This window comes from Cariama cristata, unplaced genomic scaffold, assembly GCF_000690535.1.
Source record: "Cariama cristata isolate BGI_N322 unplaced genomic scaffold, ASM69053v1 scaffold15871, whole genome shotgun sequence".
Taxonomy (NCBI): domain Eukaryota; kingdom Metazoa; phylum Chordata; class Aves; order Cariamiformes; family Cariamidae; genus Cariama; species Cariama cristata.
The window spans coordinates 1,324-26,091 of record NW_009598837.1 but is presented as its reverse complement, the minus strand read 5'-3'; the positions used below and the strand labels follow the sequence as shown (position 1 = coordinate 26,091).

The window sequence follows — 24,768 nt, the reverse complement described above, 5'->3', positions numbered from 1 at the left end:
GCTACCAACCCCCCCACAGCCCGTCCCCCCCACACACACCTCGGGGCACCCCTTCGGCTCCCCGGGCGCTTCTGCCCGTCGCCCTGTTGGTGGCCGCCCCTTCCTTCTGGTGCCGGGTGTCGGTGCCCGGCACTCGCCGCTGCCCGGTCTGGCGCTCCCGGCACTCCCCAGCACTGTGTTCCAGCCCGTTACTGGAAACGCCGTGGTAGCGGGACCGGCGCCACTCGCAGCCGCCTTCCACAGCTGGAGGTTGGCAGCGGCCCTGAAGGCGTGTTTTGGAGCACCGACGGGACACAAGGGGTGGTCGTAGGGGAGCGTTTGAGCATGGCCAGGGCCCCAGTGCTCTCCTGAGCGCTCAGTGCCCCTTTTACCTTCTGACCTGAGCTGACGGGGTCTGCTGCCGGATGCACTTAATGCTGTCACAACGCAATGAATATTTAGGTGTTTCAGAGAAACGGTTGTCAGACTGTGACAACTTTTTTTCCTCCTAACGTTTCCAGTATTTTTTCTATTTAAAAACAAAACAAAAAGATATTTTGCGTTAAAACCTCCAGCTGGAGTAAAACAAACTTGAAAGAATGCCACCTTTAGGGTTTTGTGATCCCATAGCCTTGATCATGTATAATAGATATGTTTTTGTTCATGTCATCCTTGTGGTAAGGAGAGGGGATAATGTATTTTAAAAGTTCAACACCTGCAACTGTACTATGCAGAACAGCTTTCAGCATTTAGCCTACACGTACCTATCCTTTCCCTCAAATTGTACTGTTAGTGCTTTGTTATTTCATAGCCTCTGATTTTTGAATGCTTCTGTGGTATACATTCTGACAGTTTTAGTGTCCCATAATAGGGTCCTTTGGGTCCTATACTTAATGTCCTTAACTTTGCTTTAAATTCTCCTCTTCCCCTTTTACTTGTCAGAGGATATCTAGACACTTGCCAAAGGAGCACTTTGTAGCTTATGTGCACTCGAACGGACTAGCTGTGAAGTAGCCACATCAGGAACAAACAGTAACGTAGCTGGAGAACTTACAGTTAGTTCAGTGCAGGTTGTAAAACCTGCTCTGATCTCAGTGCTGGTACAGCTATACTGTTACCAGCACTCATCTTCATATATCTCAGATTAACTCAGACATCCACCGTGTGCATAACATTCCCGGTTGCAGCACAGATACAGCTAATGTCCAATTATTGCCAGAATGCTGACAAAACGTCATCTTTCAGATTTGTGTGCATTGCTTCATCCCCATCTCTTCTGTTGACATTCTTTTTTAGGAGAGAGAGAAGGCGGTACCCCCGTGTCTTTCTGAACACATATAATTCACCGTATATAACTTGTCTTGCTCTCTCTTCCCTTATCCTCTGGATTTTCTCCTTCCTTTTTCTTGTTAAATGCCACTGATGCTCATTTGCGCTTCAGCTGCTCTCTGTCCTTTATTTATCCTGTATTTATGATTGTATTTTTATTGTCTCATCAGTCTCAGACTTCTTTTCTGTTCTTATGCCTCTTTAAAAGCTACTTAGTTGTGTAAATATAAATTTTAAAATCTTGACTTCTCCCTGATTTATTATTAATGTCTTCTATAAAATGCTTTGTGTAACAAGAATATTACAGAAAATTTAACTTTGATTTCTGTTCTTTTTAAATAGTTGGGGGGTTGTTAACAAGCCCCATTAAATATTTCAAGTTTTCTGTTGCTGAAACTTGTTTCTTGTTTCGCTGTTCTCTTGTAAAAAGGGGTAAAAATTGAAATCACTTTCACAGCAAATACAATTCTCAGTGACACAAAGATGAGAAGTAGGCAAGAGTAGGAAGACACTGCGGTATCTATAGGTCCTTGGCAAGTACAACTAAACCCACACGGTGCTATTTAGTTTATAAATAGTTTATAAAGCGACTTCTAATGCTGTCCTTTTTTGTGTGTTTTACCTTGCAGCTGGAAAGCAGCTGTCATGCAGACATGTGCAAATGCAATGCCAAACTTTAAGGAAGCTGTGGTGTGACCACTGCTGCAGTGTAGCTACACTAGACTGCAAAAATTAGAGCTGTATGGGTGTTTCAAAAAGAGAAAGCACACAAGCATTGAAACACCTTTTCTCAAGTCTTGTCAGCAGTAGCTATTATTTAAGTTGCTGCCAGTAGCTATTCTGGGTACTTTAAGTTCTTCTTAAAATTCAGTCCTTTATTGACATTATGATTTTTTAAATTCCTGTAAATCTGGAAATGCTTTACTGATCATAGACCATATTTTGAAATGAAAAAAAAACCTTTTGGAATGTCGAAATGTCAGAAGACTGTGTATTTTGTTCATGTCAGTGGCTGATCTAGCCAGTGTCTTGCAAGAAGGACAAATCTAGCTTGCAAGACCAAAGGGTAGGGACAAAAAAACCCCTCAAGTGAAATCTTAATAATTTTGAAGTGGTAGAGCTGCTTAAGCACCTGTTGAACCCCTATAAAGTGTTTATTTCTAATAAATGGGTTGTTCCAGTTTCTTTCACTTGATACGTACAAACAGTAAGAATTAATAACAGATGGATTAAATCAGCATGACTTCAGGTATTTCCTTTATAACTATTTTTTCTTTAAGTTTACATAGGACAGTGACCTTCTTACCTTCTCCCTGACCCTCAGTTCACCTACTGTGTGACAGTGAGACTTGGAGATGAGATTCTTTCATTTGGTCCATGGTGATAGGAAGTCCTGAAAATAACACTGAAGATCCCAGGCTGGATTGCCAAGTGGATCACATCTTGAATATACGAAATGTGTACATTTAATAGTGTTACACACTTCAGATCCTTACGTGTGCTTCCTTCTGTTGTCTGAAAGTTACTATTAGTTTGAGGTTTTATTGATAATATGGGAAGTATTGCTTTTGTGTCATGGTGGGAGGAATGGCTTGTGGTCTGTCTCACCTGCCACATAGATGGTCTGCACTGAAGTGTTGTATTCACAAAGTTCTGCATGTTCAGCTTATGAAAGCATACATGAAGCAACAGCCGTAGCCTTGCTGCCAAAAACAGTAAAAGAATGTAGTTGCAATTATAGTGGCAAAACCTGCCTTTTTGCCAGGATAGATTACTTCATTTAGGGAACTACTTCAAGCAGTACCACTAAAAGGTTTCTTGCTAGAGCAAGCTATGCTTCCCATAGGCAGATTTGCCAGGAAAACTATATTTACATATTGTGTGTGCACACTTACCTGTAGAAATATATATTTCTCTCGATCCTAGCCCTAAAAATAAGAGTTATCTCAGACTGAGCTGTTGACAAAGCCCCCCAGCCATTGCCTGGATGAGAGGTTTCTCACAAGCAAGTGTTCCTTGGAGTCCACAGTTTCCTCTGGGAGCCCCTTTCCAGCCCCACTGCAACTGCAGCTCCAGGATGTCTCTCTTAACCGAGCCCGTAACCATAATTTCGGTCTGAGCCATCAACAAGGTTCACTAGCCACTGCCCAGGTGAACAGCTTCACCCAGCTACCCGAGTTCCCTTTCCAGCCCACCTCTAAGTGAAGCTCTAGGATTTCTTTTTCTCTCAACCTTAAACCTAACCTCAAAAAAACTCGGTTATCTTGGTCTTTGTCTTCGATATGGCTCCCAGCAATTACTGTATTAGTAAGTTTCTCACGGCCCAGTTTTTAGGAAGTTCTCCTGCTGCTTCATGTGAAATTCCCCTCTTTTTCTAGGAAAACGCATGTATAAAGTATTGGCATGATACCAAAGGGTTAAAGAATTCAGCTAAATTAACAGAAAAGCAGGCACATTGTTTAGCCTGGCATCTCAAGGTTGGGAAGCATCAAGAAAAAGAACAAACCCTTTAAATTTTAAGTAAAGTCTTGTTCTCTCTCTGCCCATCTTGTGTCTGTTCTGCAAAGTAAGATTTTCATTTACAGAAAAATTCAGAGGTGAGAAGTTTACAGAATTGCTTATGATTGGGAATGGGTTGTGAATATGCTAGGTTTTCAAGCTGATTTGACAGGCTGTTGGTAAGGAACTTTGTCCTTGTAAGATGGAGTGAGATCTGGGTGACTGACAGCGAGCACAAGGCTGCTGCCCGAGCCGAGCCTTTTCTTTCATTCCCCTACTTCAGCATGCAGTTTTGTAAGACTTCATCCATTTTCTCAAATACCGGAACACTGGATGTGTGTAAATACAGATCAATATTTCAGATTTATTACCAATCCTGAGTAGATTTCCTACCAATCCTACCAGTTCTTTTTGGTTTGTAGGTTTGTTTGTGTTTCTTTTTCTGCCAGACAGTGCAGGAATAGTATGTTACATGCAGAGTTTCTACATTTTTTTTCTCACAGCTCAATTTGAGGACCCTTAGCGCAGCTTTGAGTGTTGCCTACAGCATCAGTTTGTTCTTCTGTCATTGCACTCAACTCTCAAGTCCTTGTGACTATACTTGCTATGAATTTTATCGTATAATTGTTTCTCTAAATAAGTCTGTTCAGTTAGGATCACCTACCACTTGCCTAGTAATCAGAACAAAGAGTTTCCTTTGTGCACTTTCTGCTGGTTTCCTACATTGCTATTATAAATTTTGGTTTTCTTTTGCCAGAATGAGTGGGGCTGCATTCCCATCTCCAGCTGCTGAGATGGCAGAACTTAATCGCCTTCAGTATGAAATGGAATACACCGAAGGAATCAGTCAGCGCATGAGGGTCCCAGAAAAACTCAAAGTAGCTCCTCAAAATGCTGACCTTGAGAAGGGCATCCAAGAAGGACTTCCAAATGCCAGTGTAACTATGCAGGTTCCAGAACGGATTGTGGTGGCGGGTATGTCTGCGTCTCAATAAAAGAAAAGCAGATGAAAATGTAAATTAGTTCCCCAAATTTCTGGATGGACAAAAATATACACTGATAGATTTTTAAAAGAAAAACCTGTAAAATGCTTTCTGGTTTTCAAACAGCTATTGCTCATCAACTTTGACTTAGGGATTTTCTTAAACTCTGCAAGTGTTTCATGAATAGTTTTAGTATAACTTGTAGTGGAGACAGTTAATGAATGAATTATGAACAGAAAGTTTAGTTACTGACTTTTCATCTTACTAAACCATTTCTGGAGAAAAAAAATTCAATGTTTATTGATTTACACCTGATTTTTCTTAATTAACTACAAGCTAAAGTGACTATAGCAAGTTTTGGGGATGTACAGTATATTAGCCATGCAAAATGTGTTTGATTTATAATCAGAATGCTAATTATGTTAAGAATCTGTCTGTTATTGGGTGGACTCTGTCAATACTTCTTTAGTATTTATGGTCACGGGCTTTACAGTGACAGACCTGGAACTGCTGAAGGCCTTACAATTTGCAAAATGTGTGACATACATATATTTTATGCTTTGAAAAAGTGACGTCTTCACATGCCCAGTCACCATATTTCTAAACAAATACACCTTTAATAGGACTATGTCTTGAGATTAAAAGTGCCCTCGCAGTAACAGTTGATGTTGCTCAGGATTACTCAGTATCATTGTTCACAGAGAAACTGCTCAAATAAGTGTCAATTAACGTGGTCTTTATGAGAGCTTTAATCATAGTTTTTAACATACAAGCCCTGTTAAAGAAAGGTATAGTTAATTCTTTGGCACAGTCAGGGAAAGTAACTGATGTGATTTCTTTTTGAACCTTACCATTAGCCCTCAGGCCTCGGAACAGCTTGCTTTCTATTGATGACTGATGTTCTTGCAGGTAATAGCGAAGACATTCCATTTTCCAGACCACCAGACCTTGACCTTCTTCAGTCTACTCCATTCAAACCACTGGCATTGAAAACTCCTCCCCGTGTTATTTCTCTTAGTGATCGACCGCTAGATTTTTTGGACCTAGAAAAACCTCCACAGCAGACACCTCAAAATGAAGAGGCTAGTAGTTTCTTTGTTTTTTCCTTAGTTGAGAAGCATTCTACTAAAGAAAGTGAAATGACCAATGATTTCTCTACTGTGGTGCAGATCTACTTGGTGCTAACATAAGTTGGGAAAATATAAAAACATTTTTATTAGCACTGTAGTAGTTCTAATTATGACTTTGAAGTTCCATATTTAACTGGCAGATGGCTGGGGTTGCCATGCTCAGTAAACTTACATAGTACTTAAAAAAATAAAGTCATCATTAGAACTACTTTAACAAAAAAATCCTTTTGATTGAAGAGAAAATTGCAAGACTTTTTTAATTTGCAGGTTATCAGAAAACAAACTAAGATTCTTTTAACGTGTGTAGTTAACCTTTGGAATTCGTGGTCAGATGATATAACACCACATAGAATTAATGAGTTTTAAAGACTTCAAAGAATGGTATAACATTGGCATCCAGGTGGATGATGGTAAATGACATCTTAAAAACTGGAAAATACTTATGTAGCTACATATTCTATAGACTCATAAAATACAGTAGAAGTAGATTTATCTCTGGTGATAGGAAATAATATTAAACATAATATTGCTTTCTTAGATGTTGAGAATTCTGTTTGTTCATACTTTTGGCATCAGATCACGTGGATAGATAACAACAGGATTGCACTAAGTTTCCACCTTTGTTTTACATGTACCAGCATCAGATCCTGTCATCAGTTGTTTTCCTCCTAATCACTGTGAAACCCATGAAAACATGCCTTTATATCTGAGGGAAGATCTAACTTGCAGATCTACAATGCAAATTATTAAGTGTCTCCTGGAATTCCCTTTTATCTCCCTCTGTCTGCCCTTTTACGTAGGTCCGCTCAGTGGGAAGACTGAAGAGAGAACGTTCCATGAGTGAAAACGCCACTCGACAGAATGGCCAGCTGGCCCGAAATGATTCCATGTGAGTAGAGCAACAGGGTTCGGGGTCACAACTACAGCTTTGCTACATGTTTCCTATGTTCCTTATCTCCTCGTGATTTGTTTTTTCCAACTAATATTTTGTATGTTGTGGCAAGTACATAATTTTAAATATTATAAAGCCAGCATTTTTCTTAAAATCTATGCTTTTTGTTTAGTGAGGTGACTCATTTCTGAAGTGTTTTCTTACAGTGGATGGGTGGGAGTGTTTATGGGCTCACAGTTGGTTTCACCAGTTATCACGAATTGTTACTTCAGGAGATTTTTTCAGTTACTGAGCTGGTATAATATATTTTTTTCCCCCTGAATTTTCAGGAAATTGAATTCTTTGTGCATAAAAATGTTCCTGGTTCTCTTACTGTTGATATTATGATGATTTTCATTCAGAGAAGAAGGAGTATGTGTATTTCTTCATAAATAATAGAATAAGTAATTTTTCTTTGGTGTCAATGTGCTTAATGTATTTGAATCTGTGAGTATATATCTTAATCTTTTGAAACCAAATTTAGAATTGGAAACTTAATCTATTGTTACCATCTGAGGTAGCGATTCTTATGGTGCTTTCTGAAGACGTACAGGTCTGTATATTTTTATTAGATATGATAGTCTGATTAATCACAGTTTATTCTGAGTGACAGCATGTTTCCACCTGGCAATAACTGTTTTTGCAATGTAGCGCTTAAAACTCATATATAAAAGATTCCTAATACAGCTACCATAAAGAATACTTTCCCTTGTTGAAAGGATCTTAGAATTAAGACCTAAAAGATGGGATTCATCTGTCTGAATGTAGACTGTATAACACTACTGCTAAATCACCATAAACTTAATTTTCAGTAACTAAAGGGAAATAAGTGCATGACCTACTTAGGGTCTACCTATGTTTAGTCTAAAATAGATCAAGTGAATTATGTCCTAGAAATGTCTGTTTTCTTCTATTTACAGCACCAGCGCTAGGAGGTACTCTCTGTACTACCTATCTGTTTCCCTGTTAGTTTGTCTAAAACTGGTGAAACGTGCTCTGATGCATGTTCCAGACATACTGTAATTCTCCTTCTCTTTCTCTAGATCTTCACAGAAATACTGTTGCATATCTTCTTAACCAGTCTTTTGGTTCATACAAGCTTATAGGTTGCACATGCCTGGGTACTTAAGTCTGCTTTGCTGGCAAAACTAGATTCACATCCTTAAACTCCTGATCAGCTCAGTCTCCAAATGTTCTGTCAGCCTACTAAGTGCCCAAGTTCCCTGTGGTATCTGTCATCCAGTTATGACCTGTTGGACCGGGCATACTAGAATTTCACTGCGGGAATGGCCTTCACTTGCTTATCTGGTAGTCTGCACAAGATGCATGCTGGAATAGGTGGTCTTCATGTGATTGAAGCTACTTGTGAAAAAATTTACCCCTTTGATGTTACCAGCTCTGCTTTGCAACTCTTTGATGTATTGTACTTAAAGGAAAAACAGCTGGTATACAAATTCTTGCGACTTCTTGAAATCACTTTACCCTTGCTCGCCAGGTTAGTTTTAGTCTTCCAAAAGTCGTGGGCTGTGTCTGCCCAGCCAGCCATCTGAGAAACTGGCAAGATCAGCTCTAACTGGATGTGTCCAGTTGCTGTCAGGTTTCTCACATGTTTGGACTTCTTGAATCTGAAAATCCTAAATCTGTAAAACTCACCAGTGTACTTTGCTGTCACTGATTAGCTATATGTAGAATTACAGTTTTAAAACAGTCTGAATATTATTTGCTGTCAAAGTTTATTAATCTACCAGCAGTTCTTCAGAGGCTTAGCAATACAACATGCGCTTGGAATCCTGTAAATTTAAAAAGGATGTGATCAATGACCATACAACTGGTAGCTTGCGTGACTTAGTTTATCATTTACAAAAAGCCAGGAAATTATGACACATCTGGAGATTAGTCTTCCTCTCTTGATGCTCGTGCTGGTGCCTGCATAATGTCTGTCAAATAAATCAAACTTCTGATGCCAAGTAGTTTCCATTATGAGTGTCTTTTAGGAAAATTATATAAACTTTAGATTGATCCAGGATCTCTTGTTTGTATGAGAAGTAACAGCTAGCTAAAATTGAGCCTGCTGTATCTGTGCTCTCTGCTGTCCATGTGGAAGAAGCTATCTTTCTTCACTGCAGCATTCCACACTTGCTGACCTTCAGATAACGTATTTTAGTAGAACTTCATTTTTCTCATGTCCTCCCAAATACTTGTTTTCTTATGACAGAAGTTATGCTGTGCCTAATGTGTAGATCATCTGCTTTGAAATCACTGAGGTTGCTAGAAATTGTTTCTTTTTCTGTCATCATTGCTTCTTCTGACTCAGCATGATCCAAAAAAAAGAAATCACTTTGAACCTGCTGTGGCACTCTCAGTGATGCTGAGTCTGGCATTTCTCCCTCATGCAGGTTTTGTCAGTCTCCAAGTGGAGAATGTGACTGTGTCCCTGGGTAACTCTCAGGAGAGTGTTCTGTGAATTCAGGTTATGAAAACACTAGTTCGCAGTAGAACTTGTATGGCTCACACAAATGGAGGAAAGCCAAGCCTTTTGCACTTGGTGGAAAAGGTATCTCTTGGCTCTTGTTTCCTCACAGTTTAGGCACACAGGACATATACTGTAAACTGCAAAAAAAAATTGCAAGTTTCATGTAAATAAAACCAGAAGTAGTGATTCTACAAACAAAATTGATAATGTGGCATTCTGTTTTCACTGTGGTAGCTACTTAGAGAAGGTAGCCGTGTGGAAATGTTATTGTATGGCTCAAAATAGGCAATACAAGCAAACAAACCTGCTTGATGTAAATTATGCTACCTCAGATGGTACTGGGTATCACCTAGCTCATAGACTACTATTTCTATTAGAGATTCATAGTAAATGTGATGCATGTCTTCTAGGTTTAGCTTCCTTGTTGATAAATTAGACCATTTAAGTGGATAAATTCTACTACAAATGTATCCTTTGCACTACACAAAATGTAATTGTACACCTGTTACCTCTTTTATATCATGTTGAAATTTCTTTACTGAAATACTTTTTTTTTTTTTCTTTTTTTTTCTGGTGGTACAAAACCACAAGAGAGCAGCTGCTCCTGAAGTTCTTATTTCCAGTGTTGTTGGCTGCAAAATAATCTTTGTTCTAATTACTGTGATGATACATTGCTGCTTTATCAAAACTGGCTTGAGTTTTAAGTTCATCTTGTGTTTAAATAGCTTACTTCTGCAGTAATAAATACTATGGTACTCTGCCTTGACAAAGATCAGCTCCTTATTCCTGTACTTGTGTGAGTCTGGTTCACATCTTCAAATAGGAAAGAGAGCTCATGTTTTACTTAAAATACTTAATTCCTATCCAAAAAATACTTTTTTTTTTTAAAATGCTTGTTTCTCTTACCTCCTTGAATCATCTTCCTGATAGACATGATAGTCTACTTGGATGCCATGATGAGGACTCCATTGAAAAGGCACATGGAGCACTGCCTTTTAAAACCCTTGTTTTCTAAATAGGACTTTAATACTCAAGTTTTAATCTAGGACACTGTTGTTCTCCTTGGACAAAGTGTTCAGATGTACTGTGCAAAATGCCAGTGCTTGACCTACAAAGTGACAAACATTCTGGAATAGGTTGTGAGGTTGAAGTGAAAGAGTTGGCTGTGCTCTCTATCACAGTGTTCTCTACATGGTACAAACAGTTGTTTCTTTTCTGTTGTCTTTTTCTTCTTGTCATCCAGTTGCATGCAGAGATAGTTCTGAGAATTTTTGGGGAGTTGGGCTTCACTAAAGACAGTAATTCTCAAATGCTTTTAAAGAAACTGAGACTAACAAGGAGGCACCTGCTTATACAATAACTATCTGCATAGCAATAATGGCAGCTCTCTGAATTACAATCCCTCTATTTGTAAGGATGCTTACTTAAGAGATTACAATTATTATTCAAGGTGGCACAGATCAGATACTGTCCCAAGAAATAAAATGCCACGGTTCCAGTCACCTCTTTCGACTCAGGATTGCACGTAAGCCTAAATGTTACCTGGTATATGAAAATCAAGAGTGTGTTTAATTATGTAGCTCTATGCAATACTAATTTTCTGACTAAGTATCTGTAGTTTAGAATATAAAATTTGAGATAGCCTTTGCTACACTGAATGTGTGGTTTCTAATTTTGCTTCAGGGTTTCTCAAACTTGGCCAAATTGTTTCTCTATGTGAAGAACATAGGGAAAAATATCTGACAGCAAATGAAAGGGACAGCTTCCACTAAGAACCAGTTTGTAAAGAAAAGTTAAATTTCAAAATACTTTAGTTTCTTTGATTCTTTGTTCTTTGGCTGTTTTTGAATAGCTGGAGAAACAAACCTTTTTGCTGGCCATTGCCAGTCAACGTTGAATGCAAGGATTCCACTTCTGCATCAAAAGTCAACAAGCCACCAAGAGTGCATGGAAAAGAGGACAGCATTTAATTTTTTTTTATGCTCCAGCCTTTCTCTTAGAAAAAACACATCTTTCTAGAGAGTTCAGTTTCACGGTTTGAGAAATTCTGTTCTTTATGCAAGTCGTGGGGGAAAAGGCGATGGTGTGAAAGTCTTTAATGAGAATACAGTCTGTCTATGTGGTTGAATTTAAAGTAAGCTTAATTAGTTATATCTGTTTACCTCTCATTTTATACTTCCAGAACTGTAAGTCAGAGAAATATCTGAAATAAACCTTGTGTACATCACAAATGCTTTGAGAAGGTTTAGGGGAGATTACTGCTAAGCTAAGACCTCTGCACATAGTAGAATGTTACTGTGCTTTTCCATAGTAATTTCTATAATTCCATGTTGTTTGCTGTGGTTCCAAACTGTGGAATTGACTGGTGTTTGTAAGCAGGGAGCGCTAAAATAAGCGGCTGGAGCTGTATATAAGAATTCTTTTCAGAAATTGGAAACAAAATTATACCTAGGACATGGCCACTTAACTAGAAATGGAGGAGAAGGGGGATAGCCACAATGTCTAATGATATGTAGCCATACTAAATGTTACAGAATTTTCCTTATGTTAGAGTTATTTTTTTTTTTATGTTGTCTTGGCTGATTTGTATATCAGATACTTGCTTCATAATATTTCTTCTCCATGGTCTCTGACATAGTCCAAAGGACTACCACCTATTTATAGGACAATAATTTTGAATCCTGAAAAAGGAAGACAGAAGAAAAAATTGGCTTCTTTCTTTGTTTTTTTTTCTCTCCAGCCCCACTCATATTCCTTAATCCTGATATTTGAGCCCTTCATAGAATTATTCTCACTCTCACACAGAAAGGAAGAGGGAGGTCTCTCTCAAACTATGTACTTTAAAAGGATATTAAAATTAGCAACAGACTTTGTGGAGGAAAATTTCAGTAATTTCATGTAGCTGTACAGTTTAACTCACATCCAGGAGCAAATAGATTTAAATAATCTTTTAAATTAAATAATTTAGGAAACTAAATATTCTCTTAGGTAAGAAATGATATCTTAATGAAGTAATCTTTTGAAACTTTTCTTACAAGCCACCTATAAAACAACAAGCATAAAGTAGTCCAGGGACTAGACCATGGGGTTAGGAATTACCTAGTTCTGAAGTCTGCCTTGACTTTTCCTTATTATATACCCTTTCCATTTAATCAGCATGTGTAAATTTCTTCTAGAGAATTTTGTGCAGTTTTAGTTACATAGTTTTTTGAGGGTTGTTTTTCAGTATCTACAGAAGACTTTGTATGCAAATAACATTACTGTGGTATTTACAGTAATAGCATTCTGGACAACAGGAATTCCACAATGTCATCTAGTTTGTAATATGTCTAAATACTGTTTGTTACCTTTTTTTAAGCTGTCTTTCAGCCGATTCTGTAAATCTCTGAAGTGATGAACAAGAAAAAATTCTTTTAATGTAAAACATACTATGAGTTCAAGCCTTCAGCTCCTCCTTCACTTCCCTCAAGCCAGCAAATCCACAAAGGAGTAGAAATTCTCATAAATTCACTTAAGTGGCAATATTTCCATGCTTACCCCTGTTTCTTGATATTTTTCTAGTGAATATTGGCATTTCCAATGCAATTCAAGAGTAAAATGTGTAGGTGTGACCACTACCATTGATTTCAAAGTAGAAGTCGTCATAAATATGAAAGAAAGATGGATTCTACAAGTCTTGGAGAATGATAAAAGCTGTAAAGAAGCGACGTAGATGTTTATGGATGTCTCCGTCTCCTTTTTACATTCTCTTGTCCAAAGGTACTCTACAGCAGCATGAAAAGATACCTGCAGTTTAGGAAATCAGTCAAGTATCAGTTTAGTATCAGTGAAGCACCAGCCACTGCTGTCTTTGCATGTCTCCTGAAGCAAAGGGTGGCTGAACTCTTCTATAGGTGAAGTGACATCCACGTAACATGCTTTGAATCTGTCTTTTCAATTGAATTTTCTTTCTCACCCAATTTTGTGATCTTGGTGCCAGCCAGTTGCAGAGCAACTCTATTCAAAATAAGAGTATCCATAGAAATATGACCCCCATCAAACTAGCTTCCAAGCACTCAGCCACTAATGCTTTGCTTAATTTCTTAAAAATGCCAAAAGCAGGAAGATTGGCATTCTAAAACCAAGAACTGTTGGAGCAAAGCACAAGTGGCAAAGAAATGTGTTGAATTATGGATGCTAATCTTGGAATAAAAACTATCCCAAGATTTAAAGGATACAGTAACTCGCACTCGGTTTCATTTGTGTTAATATTTACAATTAAGTTAACACTAATTACTTCCTGTTAAAAATACAAGCATCTCACCTTTCATTAAAGTTCCCTGATTTAAAAAAGAAATTAAAAAATAAATATATCTTGATATGTGAAGGAAAATGTGGATAAATTCAGGTTGAATGTCAAGAAACACAAGTAAATTAAAGGCAGTTTATCAAAACTAATTTCTGCCTGATAGCGATGAGGTTTGTATAATCCAAATGTTCATGTTTGAATTTGTCCTGTGTATTTTAAATAATTATTTTTGCATTGTAGTCAAAAAGTCGGATCATGTAATTTGTTGCCACTGGGATATTAATTCTGTGCTTTTTTTGGGATTTCTTGCAGTTGCCTTTAAACTTTGTTCATGTGCAAATCAAAATAATATCTTGATCTTTAGTCACAGCTTGATGAAAAATTTTTGTTGAAGAGGCTCTGTGTGACATTCTCCTTACTGAAAAAGGCTTGTGTTCTGAAAAGAGATTATGTGTACAATTTTTTTTAACTGCCAATCTTGTAAAAACACTTTTCTCATTGATGGCAGTGAGGGTTTGAATACTGACTTCAACAGGTACAGATTTAGCTGGACAAGAATTTTCTAAAACTAACTTGTATAATGCATCAAAACTGTGTCCTTGGATTATTACTTGTGTTTGTTTCTGAAGAACATGATCCCTATGCTACTAGAATTTGGGAGTGGTGGGAGAAGGGTAAACCAAAAGCAAGCAATAAAGAAGCATTCTGGAATGGGGTCTATCTGAAAAGCTTATTTTAATTTAAAATCTGACTATAGTATTTCTCTCTTCATTTACTGTGCTTGTACGAACAGTGTGACACCATCACTGCAACAGGCTCGTGTCTGTCCTCCCAATATGTTACCTGAAGATGGGACTAATCTTTACTCTGCTCGTGGCATTTTGTCGTTTATCCAGTCTTCCACTCGTAGGGCTTACCAGCAGGTCTTGGATGTGCTGGATGAAAACCGCAGGTGATTGGTTGTCACTGATTCTGCCAGCTTTTACTGCCTTTTTTTTTTTTTATTTTCTCCTTTTTAGTGGAGTTTGGTTTCTGTTCACAAAATAATGAGATGAAATTATTTGCTTTTGCTTTCCTTTGCTTTCACTATTCATAAGCAATTTAATTGTCCAAAATTCACATTTCAAAATGCTTCTGTTTCAGTCAAGTATAGCGTTGTTTTGGTTTCCTTCCAAATAAAAATTAAAATAGGAGGTGTTAGTCTGTGACTGCAAGGGATTTTTGCTGTTCCCAAATTGTCAGTGTTTTCTGCAATTAATACTTGACCCTGAGTCTGCAAATTTGTTAGCCTTGTCTTCTGCTTTTCTGTTGGTGAGCAACAGTGCAAATCAGTAAGATTGGGTTGATGTTGTCATAAAGCGTTAAAACAATTGTGCAGAAACAGGGTAGAATATTACACAAGGCATTGTAGACACTGCTTTTGTTAATGTGTCAAGACTTTGGGCTGTTTCAGTTTATATTTGGAGTAGTTACCTCTGGTTGATAACGTGACTGATGGTGACCACTTTGCTGGATGCTGAGAGTAAGAAAGGCAATGTATACTGAAGTTCCTCTGGTTAGTGCTGTGCCTGGTTTTATGGATAAGCTGATACTTTGAGAGGTAGAGCCAAAACAAGCCTCATGGCAATCTTTGTACAGTATTTTCATTCTCTTCAGTGGAGTTTTGCCCACTTGATGTATCCTTGGACTGTTTTGATTTGGCACTTCTAAGCTTTACAAGAATGGTTTGTTTAACACTATAGAAACATTTATAAAGACTAATAATGGCAAGGTGAATTTACCAAAAGCAATTTTCATTTCAATAGTATGCTAGAACAGAGGTTCAGGTAAAAATTGCACACAGTTGATCTCTAGTGTAGGGCCACCCGAGACCTCTAGGGCTTGCCAAGAGGTCGAATTAGATGAGATAATTGGCAAGAACATTGGGAGGAACTGCTCATTCCTCCTACAGCCTTCAGTGTGGTCTCTGCTAGGAAGTTCTTTGAAATTTGCCATCTGCCTCTGCCTGCTAATATCCCAGCAGCACTCTTAATATTTTGTAGTGTGAAGTTACATGATTTGCATTCTAGTTGTTTTGGTAATAAAATGTGACTATCAAGCCAATCTTATTGTGAATGTCTGTGTGTTTGCAGTCACTTTCCAAACTGGCACCTCCTGTAGCTCACCATGTTTTCTGACCTGACAGTATATAAATGCCCATATCAACATTCCTGAATCATAGAGAATTCCAGTCTTGCTGGCTTCTATGTTCTTAAATTGGGACTTAAACAAACAAACAAAAACCAAAAATAAATTAGCTGCATAGTTCCCCTTGAAGTTCTGTCAGTTGGGTGCTTAACCCTGACTTAATCCTATGAAATTTTAGGCTGTAGCTGTTAAAATTTTGATGCCTGTCAACAATTGGACACCAATACCTTTTTTTTTTCCTTGTCAGTATTAAAAATTAAATGGAATTACAAGTTTGTTTTGTGTTGCAAAATTAAAGCTTCCAGATAAGGAGGAATTCTACTGCCTGTGAATAATAGCACTTAGGGATACTGTGCCAAGAGTCCTTGTTAAAATATAGACTGAAATTCTAGCCCTTACCTCAGTCAGCAGTGAAGCTAACAGGTTTTATTCCTGGCTTCAAATAGGCATGTTCTTGCCCATGTTTTCTTGGATTCTGGAAAACATACACATATGCATACATATTCTTACAATCTACTTCAATTATCAGAAAATTTCTAGGGTTCTGAATACTTCAAAAGCTGCGTTACTCTTCTTAGTTTGGGTTAATTTTTGAGGTGTTCTTACTAACCTTCCTAGAAGAAATGGGAAACCTGTTTTTAGTCACCTGTGAACAAGCAGGTGCCAAAATAATGAACCTTTTCAATAAGGTGAAAGTGTATTCTTTGTGGTTGGGTGTTTAGGTATCCACCATTACTCTACAGCTGGCGTAGGAATGTGAAATTTGGATGATCCACTTGCATGGTTGCAAAATATTGTTCATTTTAAATTGCTCCAAACCTCCACTCTGTTCTTTTGCTCTGTGTAACGTGCTTTCTATCTCAAAATCTTGTCTATTTTAAGATTTTATGCTTAATACTAGAAGAGATCTTTTAAAATGAACAAGATCTGACTATGTGTTACTCACTGGAAATATTTTTAACTTATTTCATGGCTTGCTCCCCCCCCCCCCCCCCCTTTTGGTTTCCCCCCCCCCCCCCCATTTTACAGTCTACTAAAACTGCTAATGGTAGGTGCTGCTTGTACTGCTGCAGATAATTAATTATGCCTAGTTTAGCCAGCACTGCTCGCATAATAGGTTATTTAAATGGGCAACAATTTAATGATCACTGTTTACACTGTCTGTTTACTCTTGCATTTCCTTCAGCTTGGACAAGGACAATAGGTCAGTTTTGTTTCCCAGTTACAACCATTTTTCCGTTTCAGTTTCTGTCAAATGACGTGGGGTCTACACCTAGTGTCTTTTAAAGGCTGATCTTTTATGCTCTAGGCAACAAAAAACAACAACAACAAAAACAAACAAACAAAAACAACCCTGCATTTAAGGAGATTTTAGTGGTGTCTTTGATGTCTTAAATGCAGGAAAAAAGGCAATTTCATCTCTGAATAGAGTTGTGTTGAAATCTGTACTCTCTCTGATCTGTTCTTCATCTCTTGGGTCAATGCCTTTTTATTTAGGAGAAAAAAGTATGGAAATTTATTACTATATCCTTTCTTCAGGATAGCCCTTTCTAAAAAGCCACTATCCTTCTTAAATGCCAAACTTCACCCACATAATCATAGCCTAAGGTGTTATGAGATCACTTTTTATATTGAGCAAGTTAATGATATTTTTCATGGTAGAAATAAAATGAGATGCGAGTCAAGACCATCAAAGAGGGGTACTCGTGAGTTTGGATTGGGGTAATATAGTTCAGAAGAAAATGAAATGGGTTTGCAAATGTGAAGGAGCCTAGGAAAAGCAGTACCCTATTGCTTTATTGAAGTAACTGCTTATGGCACTGAGACAAGCAAAGAGAGCAGTTTCATCCAGTCACTGATTCTTCAGTGCACCAATCCTTTCTGTACTTTAGAAGCTGAGCTTCTTACCCAGTTCATGTCCAGAACACGTCCATAAAGTCCTTAGTGCCCATTCTTATGGCCATTCTGAGATTTCCAGAGGTGTTTTAAAGTACAGAGGGAGGTGAACATAGCTGCTACCTCAGTCCCCTATGTGCATGCACAGAAATGATGGAAGTTGGACCCAGGTACCTAGATTGTCCACACCTTGTTGTTTTCCTCACAGACCATGTGTTTATGATTGCATCATTACTGTGGCATTTCCATTGAATGCTCCCCTCTAAGCAGTGGAAGATAGACTAGATTCATTTGGTCATTGCCTTATTGCCTGTTTTCCCACTCGTATTAAATTGTATTACTGTGCATTCTCTTCATGTTTCAGGCTGCTGCTGTATTTGCAGTGAAATAGTTAAGTGTTGAGTATACATGGCTTTAGAGTTATGGCTGCTTCTGATCATGTGTTAATGTTTAGGATGGAATTGACAGAAGTAGCCAGAAAATTCAAAGTTTTAATGTACTCTTACTCAGATTTTTTTTATTTTATTTTTGTTTGTTTAAAGAAGGCCATGTATTTAATAGCTTGACTATATTATACTTCTGCATTCTGTATTAACCTTGCCCCAAAATCAGCAAGTTTTTTGGTAATCTCAGTTATGACGCCACTGTGATCTACAGAACTAATTTTTTTTGTTAATACATGAAATCAAGCAAGTAAGAAGTGTGGGAGAGGCAGGGGAATATTCTGGTCATCCTTTTGGGTCCACCTGTAAAGAAATAAAATATGACTGCAAAGAAAAGGAGAAATAACATGCAGGTTCTTAATACCCTGGCTGTGTTGGGAAGTGGGATTAAAGACTTGTCTTTAGTTTAGATTAAGTTCCTCATTTGCACAGCTCCCTGAGTGCTCTAGTCTTGTTCTTTGCTGTAGCCCTCAGCTACCTCCAAGCTTGTGGCTTTGCTTGGGAAAGTGAATTACACACCTTGGGTAGTGTGAATTAGTTAGCATTGATTAGTTTTACAACAGCTGTAAAACTTTGTTTGCCACAAAATGCCACAGAGGCCAAGGGTTTAGTGAGCCTCCTTACACAAAATCCAAAAGTCATCTTGTGACAGATAGTGTGGGAAATGCCTGCTGGATACTGACAAGCTGGTGTTCACATATCTGCCAGTTAATTACAGGTGACTTACGTGCACGGAGAAGTTCTGCGACCTTTGCCGTAGCTGCTGTTTGCTGAATTTCTTATGCTTTCTCAAAGTGTTTAGTTCTAGCATCTGTCAGACAAGACTTTAGACTAGCTAAATTATTCCTTTGATGAAAAAATAGGAATACTTTGATAGCTTTCTGCAAGACCTCATGCATTTAGGTAAGAATATTCTTTTATTGTATGTATTGGGAATGGGGGGTTCTGTTTTGTAAAACACATCACGCTGGCTATCTTATGTGCTAGACTGAAAAACATTGTGAATAGGCACTTATGGTACTGATTAGAGTAGGACCTAGTCCCGGTAAGTCTTGTATCGAAGTAGCAGAGTTTGCTAAGGCTCCTAGATCCTGATCCTTTTAAATGAAACTAGTGGTTGTGATATTTTTGCATGGTTCTTGCTCGTTTTCAGGCCAGGCCGCAGTGTTCTCCCAGCTACCTCAGCACCAAGCCTCCCTCTGCCTCCTATATGTACCTGCTGTAAAGATCTTCATACCTAGATACTCTTTGTCTTTAATTTCATAGCCTGGAATATACCTGGGTTAAATGCATGGTACAAGTACCTCCTGTTGGCATTGTGAAAATGGAAGAAATTGAAAAAAATATTTCAGGCTGTTGAACAGTTCGTTACACATCATAGATGTGGAACACTAATGCCTCGTTACCAGAGGTACTGAAAACACACAGTACCGGCTTTGTCAGAAGGTACTGCTGGTATTCACGTCTCCTGTAAACTGGGACACAGTAACTTCTTATTGCAAAATTAATGTATGTAATATAGCTGTAGCAACTTAAAAAGCTCTATGTTTTCTTCCTTTCTCCCGAGACAGAAAAGGAGAAGAAATTAAAAGAGCAACACTTATAAGGATGTTCATACCATCTACTTGAAGCTTTTAATCGCTTCTTCCTGGAGAGATCTACCTCTCTTCAGACTATATATGGTTCTTAGGCTACTAGCCCAGGTTTTCTGAATTTCATCTAGCATAGATGAATAAAGAAAAGACAAGTGTCCCCTTCCCTAGAGGGAGAAGAGGATTAAAAAGGCTTCTATAAGTATGTGTAGATACATTCTCCCCACACACACACATTGTTTTTGAGTGGGGTTTTGGGGGGAATTATTTTTTTTAAATGTGAAGTTTCCCATGGTTATTTTATAAGGCTGATAACCTCTGCCCAAATCTCTATTCCAACAGTTTGTCTTCCATAAATGAAGCTGTATCATCAAAAAAATTGCCTACATGTCTTAGCTGCATAAACATTCAGTGTTGATCAAGTTTGAATAAGAGAAATATGAAAGTTCAATTTACAACAAAATAAATAGATATTATATTGTATTGAAACATTATACAATATAAGTGGAAGTATTTTGATATTCCTTTGTTCTGTGTTTTACCTCTTATCTCTTGTTTGTCATTTCCTGTTTCTGTCTTGTGCTTTCTATCTACAAAAACCTGCTGTAGGCCAGTGTTACGTGGTGGGTCAGCTGCTACCACTTCCTCTAACCCTCATCATGACAACACCAGGTAAAGAGTGGTTTTTTGTGAGTTCGTGATCCACTAATTTAGATTATAAAACTCAGACTTCTTTTTCCCTCTTTCTAGTGTCCTTATTTTAAAACACAATGCTCATTTCTGTCCTCCCTTTCAGCTCTTGAGATATTTCAGGCCTTTTCCTTGCCCACGCAGATCACCTGCAAAGACCTCACTTGTCTAATAGATACAACGTGCTGCAGAATTCTGACTCGGAGTAATCTGTGAGGGGAGGCTCTTAAATTACATTGGCAGTATACTTCAAGTATTTGCTATTTAGTAGTGAGTGTCATATTTTTACTGCTAGAAGATTTGGCCTTGCATCACCTTATTTTTTCCAGGTATTCTCCATAACACGCCTGTGATTGTTAGTTGTAGCTGGATGCCTTTTCACTGCCATTCTCTTGGCGGATTGACATCATTTCAGTAGAACTGGATACAAGACTGACACGTAATCTCATGGTCAGGATGAAGGAAAAAAAAAAGTCCATTCCACATCTGTTATTCCCATTTGCCACTACACTTCTGTGTTTTCATTGAAATGGAGATTACACTTGTGCTTTAGTAGACACTGGATTCAAGCAGGTGATTCTTCTCTAACTCGGGAATTCAGTTTTTGTAACAGTCCAAGAGAGTATCTCAAGGGATTTCTTGCCGGTAACCCTCTTGATCTAATACCTGGAATGGTTTGGAAGTTGGTAGAGCAGCAGTGATATACTGTGACTTTATATTAAATTTCTGTGACCTGGGAGGGAGATGGGCGCATCTCACTGAAATGATGAGCCTCTCTGCTTTTTGCCAAGAGATAGTGAGGGGCAACTATGCTGTGGATCTGGTGGAATTTCCTAATTTTTTTACCATCTCCTACAAATAAAAAAATGTCTACAAAAAGACCCTCCTCAGAAATCTCTCTGGCTTTCAGAGGACTGGTAGTAGTAGGGAAAACTTGATTTATTTTTTTATGTGTGCAAAGCTTCAGAGTTGGATTTTTTTATATTACAGTAGAAATACAGTAGAAATGTTCAAATTGTTTTATAATTAACTTTGGTTTATTTTAAAATAACTTTGCCGAGTTAGCAAAGTGAGCTTCATAGCAGTGAGGAAATAAAGAAAAAACCCAACAGTTTCAGTCTTTTTAATATTGCCCAAACTGAAAGAACTACAAGTAGCAAATAGCATAAATTATAGTTAAATGAATGTTGGAAGTCTCCTTAGAGTAAAATATTAATAATAGCCTTAATGAGAAAATCTTTTTCTAATAAAAGGAGTTGCCAAAACTTTTTGTTTTGGTCCCGTGCTGTGTTTTTTAAAACAGCCATGACTGTTGACAGACAATTGTTTATTTGACTATTCCCTTACTAAAAGCTGGTTTTATCCTGATCTCATTTGGAGATTTCCCTCTCCCTGTATACCCTTCAACCCAAAAAAACACAGATAAAAATTTAATTAAATTCCTAGCTTTTATACAGTGTTGCTCAAGGCTCTCATTGTTATCCAAGTGCAGACTAATGCAGCTCTCATCTAGAAACAGCAATTGTTATTTAGAAGCAATATATTAATGAGCAATGATGCAGGGAAACTTTTGACAATTTGTCTGTTGGGGTGGGGGAGGAATCTTGCCTGAGCTGAGGACATTCTGTAGAAGTTTGCTGTAAGTGATGAAAGAACATGCAGTGCAGAAGTAGTATCTGCACGTAAGTGCATTCTTCAAGCTTCAGGAATTCTACTCATATTCACATTCGTCGAAGTTGACGATTAACTGTCCTTAAATGCTAAACATTCTTTTAGGTGTATTTTGTTGTCAATTTGGTAGCCTTGACATTATTCTGTTCAATTTCCTAAGCTGTTTGCCTCAGCAGTTCCATTTGTCCTAATGAGAAAGCAAGTCAAGGGCAACTAGTATTGGAAACTGAGGTTTTAAGATAGGAAGTGAGAAACTCAGTGGTAGATGCAGCATCAGGTACTAGTTTTACCTGTTAGTTGTTGGAAAAGACTGGTTAAGAGGTAGCATTTGATCAAAAGACATACTTCATGTAGACTTTCTGCCACTTCCCAACTGATAAAAAATGTACCATATTTAACTTGCCCTGGAGTTAGAATAATGCTTACTCTGAATTGCTACGTTAAAGAAAACTGAGAGGTGGTCTGGGAACAAACTTTCTAATGCGTGCAAAGTTCAGCAAGCAGTGACTCCACACTAGACTCTATTTGCAAGGTTCTCGCCTAAAATACTGAGATTAATGTGACTGAGATCATTAATCTCAGTAGGTGTCCACCTTGGATATTTAAGTAGGTACTGAGCATAAGACACCCAGTCCTTTCCAAGTCTTCATTTGGTTATTTCTAATCTGTTGCTAGGTCTCTTGCAACTTTGGTATTTTAGCTCAGGCAATTATCAGGTTTCATTAATCAGTTAACTAACTGGAAACAGTCTTGTGAGAGACCAAGTGAGAGCAAGTCATCTGCCTGCATGGAGAATCTTCAAAAATATTTAAATGTGGAGAGCAATAAACCCAGATTCAGTTAATCACTTGCCCACTTCATATGTGTTTGCACTTTATTCAGTTAGGATCCTATTGAAAAAGAAAACTCTGTAAAAGCTGGAAAAAAAAATTTATTATTCTTCTCTCCCTCACCACCAAAAAATACATCTACTAGAATGTTGATAAAATACGGTACTTGCTAATCTTTGTATGGATGAGACAGCTGAGCTATCTCCCTTATTTGATAGATACGGTCTTTCCAGCTTGGATACTACGCTTGAGGGAACACCAGATGACATGACAGTTGTAGATGCGGCTTCCTTAAGAAGACAGGTATGTAAGCACAGTAGTTGATAATACTAAGAAAAAATTGTAGTGGTAAAATGGGGGAGCAGATTTTCTGTGTGGCTGCAAAGGTATCCATAACAGATACGGTGAGAGATCCTCTCTGTACCCCTACTGGACTGCCCTCACGTATCCTATATTGTTCTGGGAATCTGGGGAGTCTGACTCCATTTCTGTTCCTACTTATTAAGGACAGCAAGATCTGATCACTAGCAATTTAAAGACAGAAGGTCAAGTTATCAAGTATCCATCTGTATCAAGTATCCATCTGTCTGAGATACAAATTTTACAGGGCTATTCAGGAGCTTTTAGAAAGCCTGGCAACTTTTAATGAAGTATTAAAAACCTTTATTTATTTTTAGATAATCAAACTTAATCGCCGTCTACAACTTCTGGAAGAAGAAAACAAAGAGCGTGCTAAAAGGGAAATGATCATGTATTCAATTACTGTAGCTTTCTGGCTACTCAACAGCTGGCTGTGGTTTCGGCGCTAGACACAACTCTTGGAAAGATTTAGTAGTTGAAAAGATAAACAATTTGCAGAGTTCTTTGTTTCTGTTTCTGAATTGTATGCTGTTTTATAATTCGTACACTGGAAACTTCCACCACAGATAAAGGCTATAGAATTGCAGTGTTAAAGGGACACCTTGTTGTTCAGTTGTAATGTATTTAATAGATTTGCATTGCAAATACTTGCAGTATCCCCCTTTGCATGCTTCAATGTAAATATGGATCAGCCAATACGAAGTTTGCTTCATGCAATGTAAGGACAGTGATCTACAGGAATAACCACTGGATGTTTCGGTGTGGTGGGAAGAGAACAAACAGAATGAGTTTGGAAAGAATATAAAAACAGAGGAATAAAAAGTAGTTTTTATTGTTCTGTTGTTAGATGCAATTAAACACAATTGCACTAGTTTTCCTTTAGTCTGAGTAGTTTGAGGTGTGCCATATTCAAGGAGTGTGTCTTGTTTCATGAGTATGTTCCTTGTTTAAGCACATGTTCAGGTGAAATAATAAAAGGAATTCTTTGCTAACATGCAGATTGTCCAGAGGTGTGTAATATGTATTTTTTTTAGCTTTAATTCTGCAGATGTTTTTCTACAAAATACGTTTTTAAGCAAGTCAGTGTGTGAGTGATCAAAAGATTACAGAGTACAAGATACTGATGTAGTATATTTAATAAAACACTCTAAAAAAAAAATCCCAATCCATTATTTAATATTACTTTAAGAAAATTTATTTGAGGGTTCATCTAAACTATCAGTCTTTGAAGTAAGTAGTAGTGATGGACGGGCAACTGAAAAGCAAGCAGGTGGGCAGCCGATAGCCTGCTGCAGGCTACCATCCCCTGCATGTTGCGGCATTCTTCTGGGTGTGTGCGGTGAGTACGCAGGTACAGGAAGCTAGCCTGGTGTCCTCACATACCGTCAGTTTAAACATCCCCTGTTCAGCCCCACAATCCACCACCTTTTTTGGTAGATACTGTCTGAGGGAGTGCTGAGCCACACGTGGTGCTGCTGGGGGGACCT

At 38.0% G+C, this 24,768-nt stretch overlaps 1 protein-coding gene across 7 annotated transcripts; it reads left to right on the top strand.

Annotated features, from left to right (window-relative positions):
* The first annotated feature begins 4,565 nt into the window (after positions 1 to 4,565).
* Positions 4,566 to 24,430, top strand: MFF (mitochondrial fission factor). 7 transcript variants are annotated; one of them, XM_009709457.1, is made up of 8 exons: positions 4,566 to 4,782; positions 5,700 to 5,872; positions 6,721 to 6,809; positions 10,775 to 10,849; positions 14,406 to 14,564; positions 20,340 to 20,402; positions 23,140 to 23,224; positions 23,599 to 24,430. In XM_009709457.1, exons 1-8 carry the CDS (start codon positions 4,566 to 4,568, stop codon positions 23,728 to 23,730), a joined length of 993 nt encoding a protein of 330 aa, XP_009707759.1. In that variant the 3' UTR covers positions 23,731 to 24,430. The 7 variants fall into 7 exon arrangements, with proteins under 7 accessions (XP_009707759.1, XP_009707760.1, XP_009707764.1 ...); XM_009709458.1 differs by lacking the exon at positions 10,775 to 10,849; XM_009709459.1 differs by lacking the exon at positions 10,775 to 10,849 and having other exon boundaries at positions 4,602 to 4,782; positions 14,523 to 14,564.
* Positions 24,431 to 24,768: the final 338 nt, after the last annotated feature.

Excerpts from the sequence above, each read along its gene's own strand:
- MFF (XM_009709457.1), top strand. The coding sequence starts at position 4,566 with ATGAGTGGGGCTGCATTCCCATCTCCAGCTGCTGAGATGGCAGAACTT. Across the intron at positions 5,873-6,720 it reads AGACACCTCAAAATGAAGAG|GTCCGCTCAGTGGGAAGACT; the intron begins GCTAGTAGTTTC and ends CCTTTTACGTAG. Across the intron at positions 20,403-23,139 it reads CCTCATCATGACAACACCAG|ATACGGTCTTTCCAGCTTGG; the intron begins GTAAAGAGTGGT and ends CTTATTTGATAG.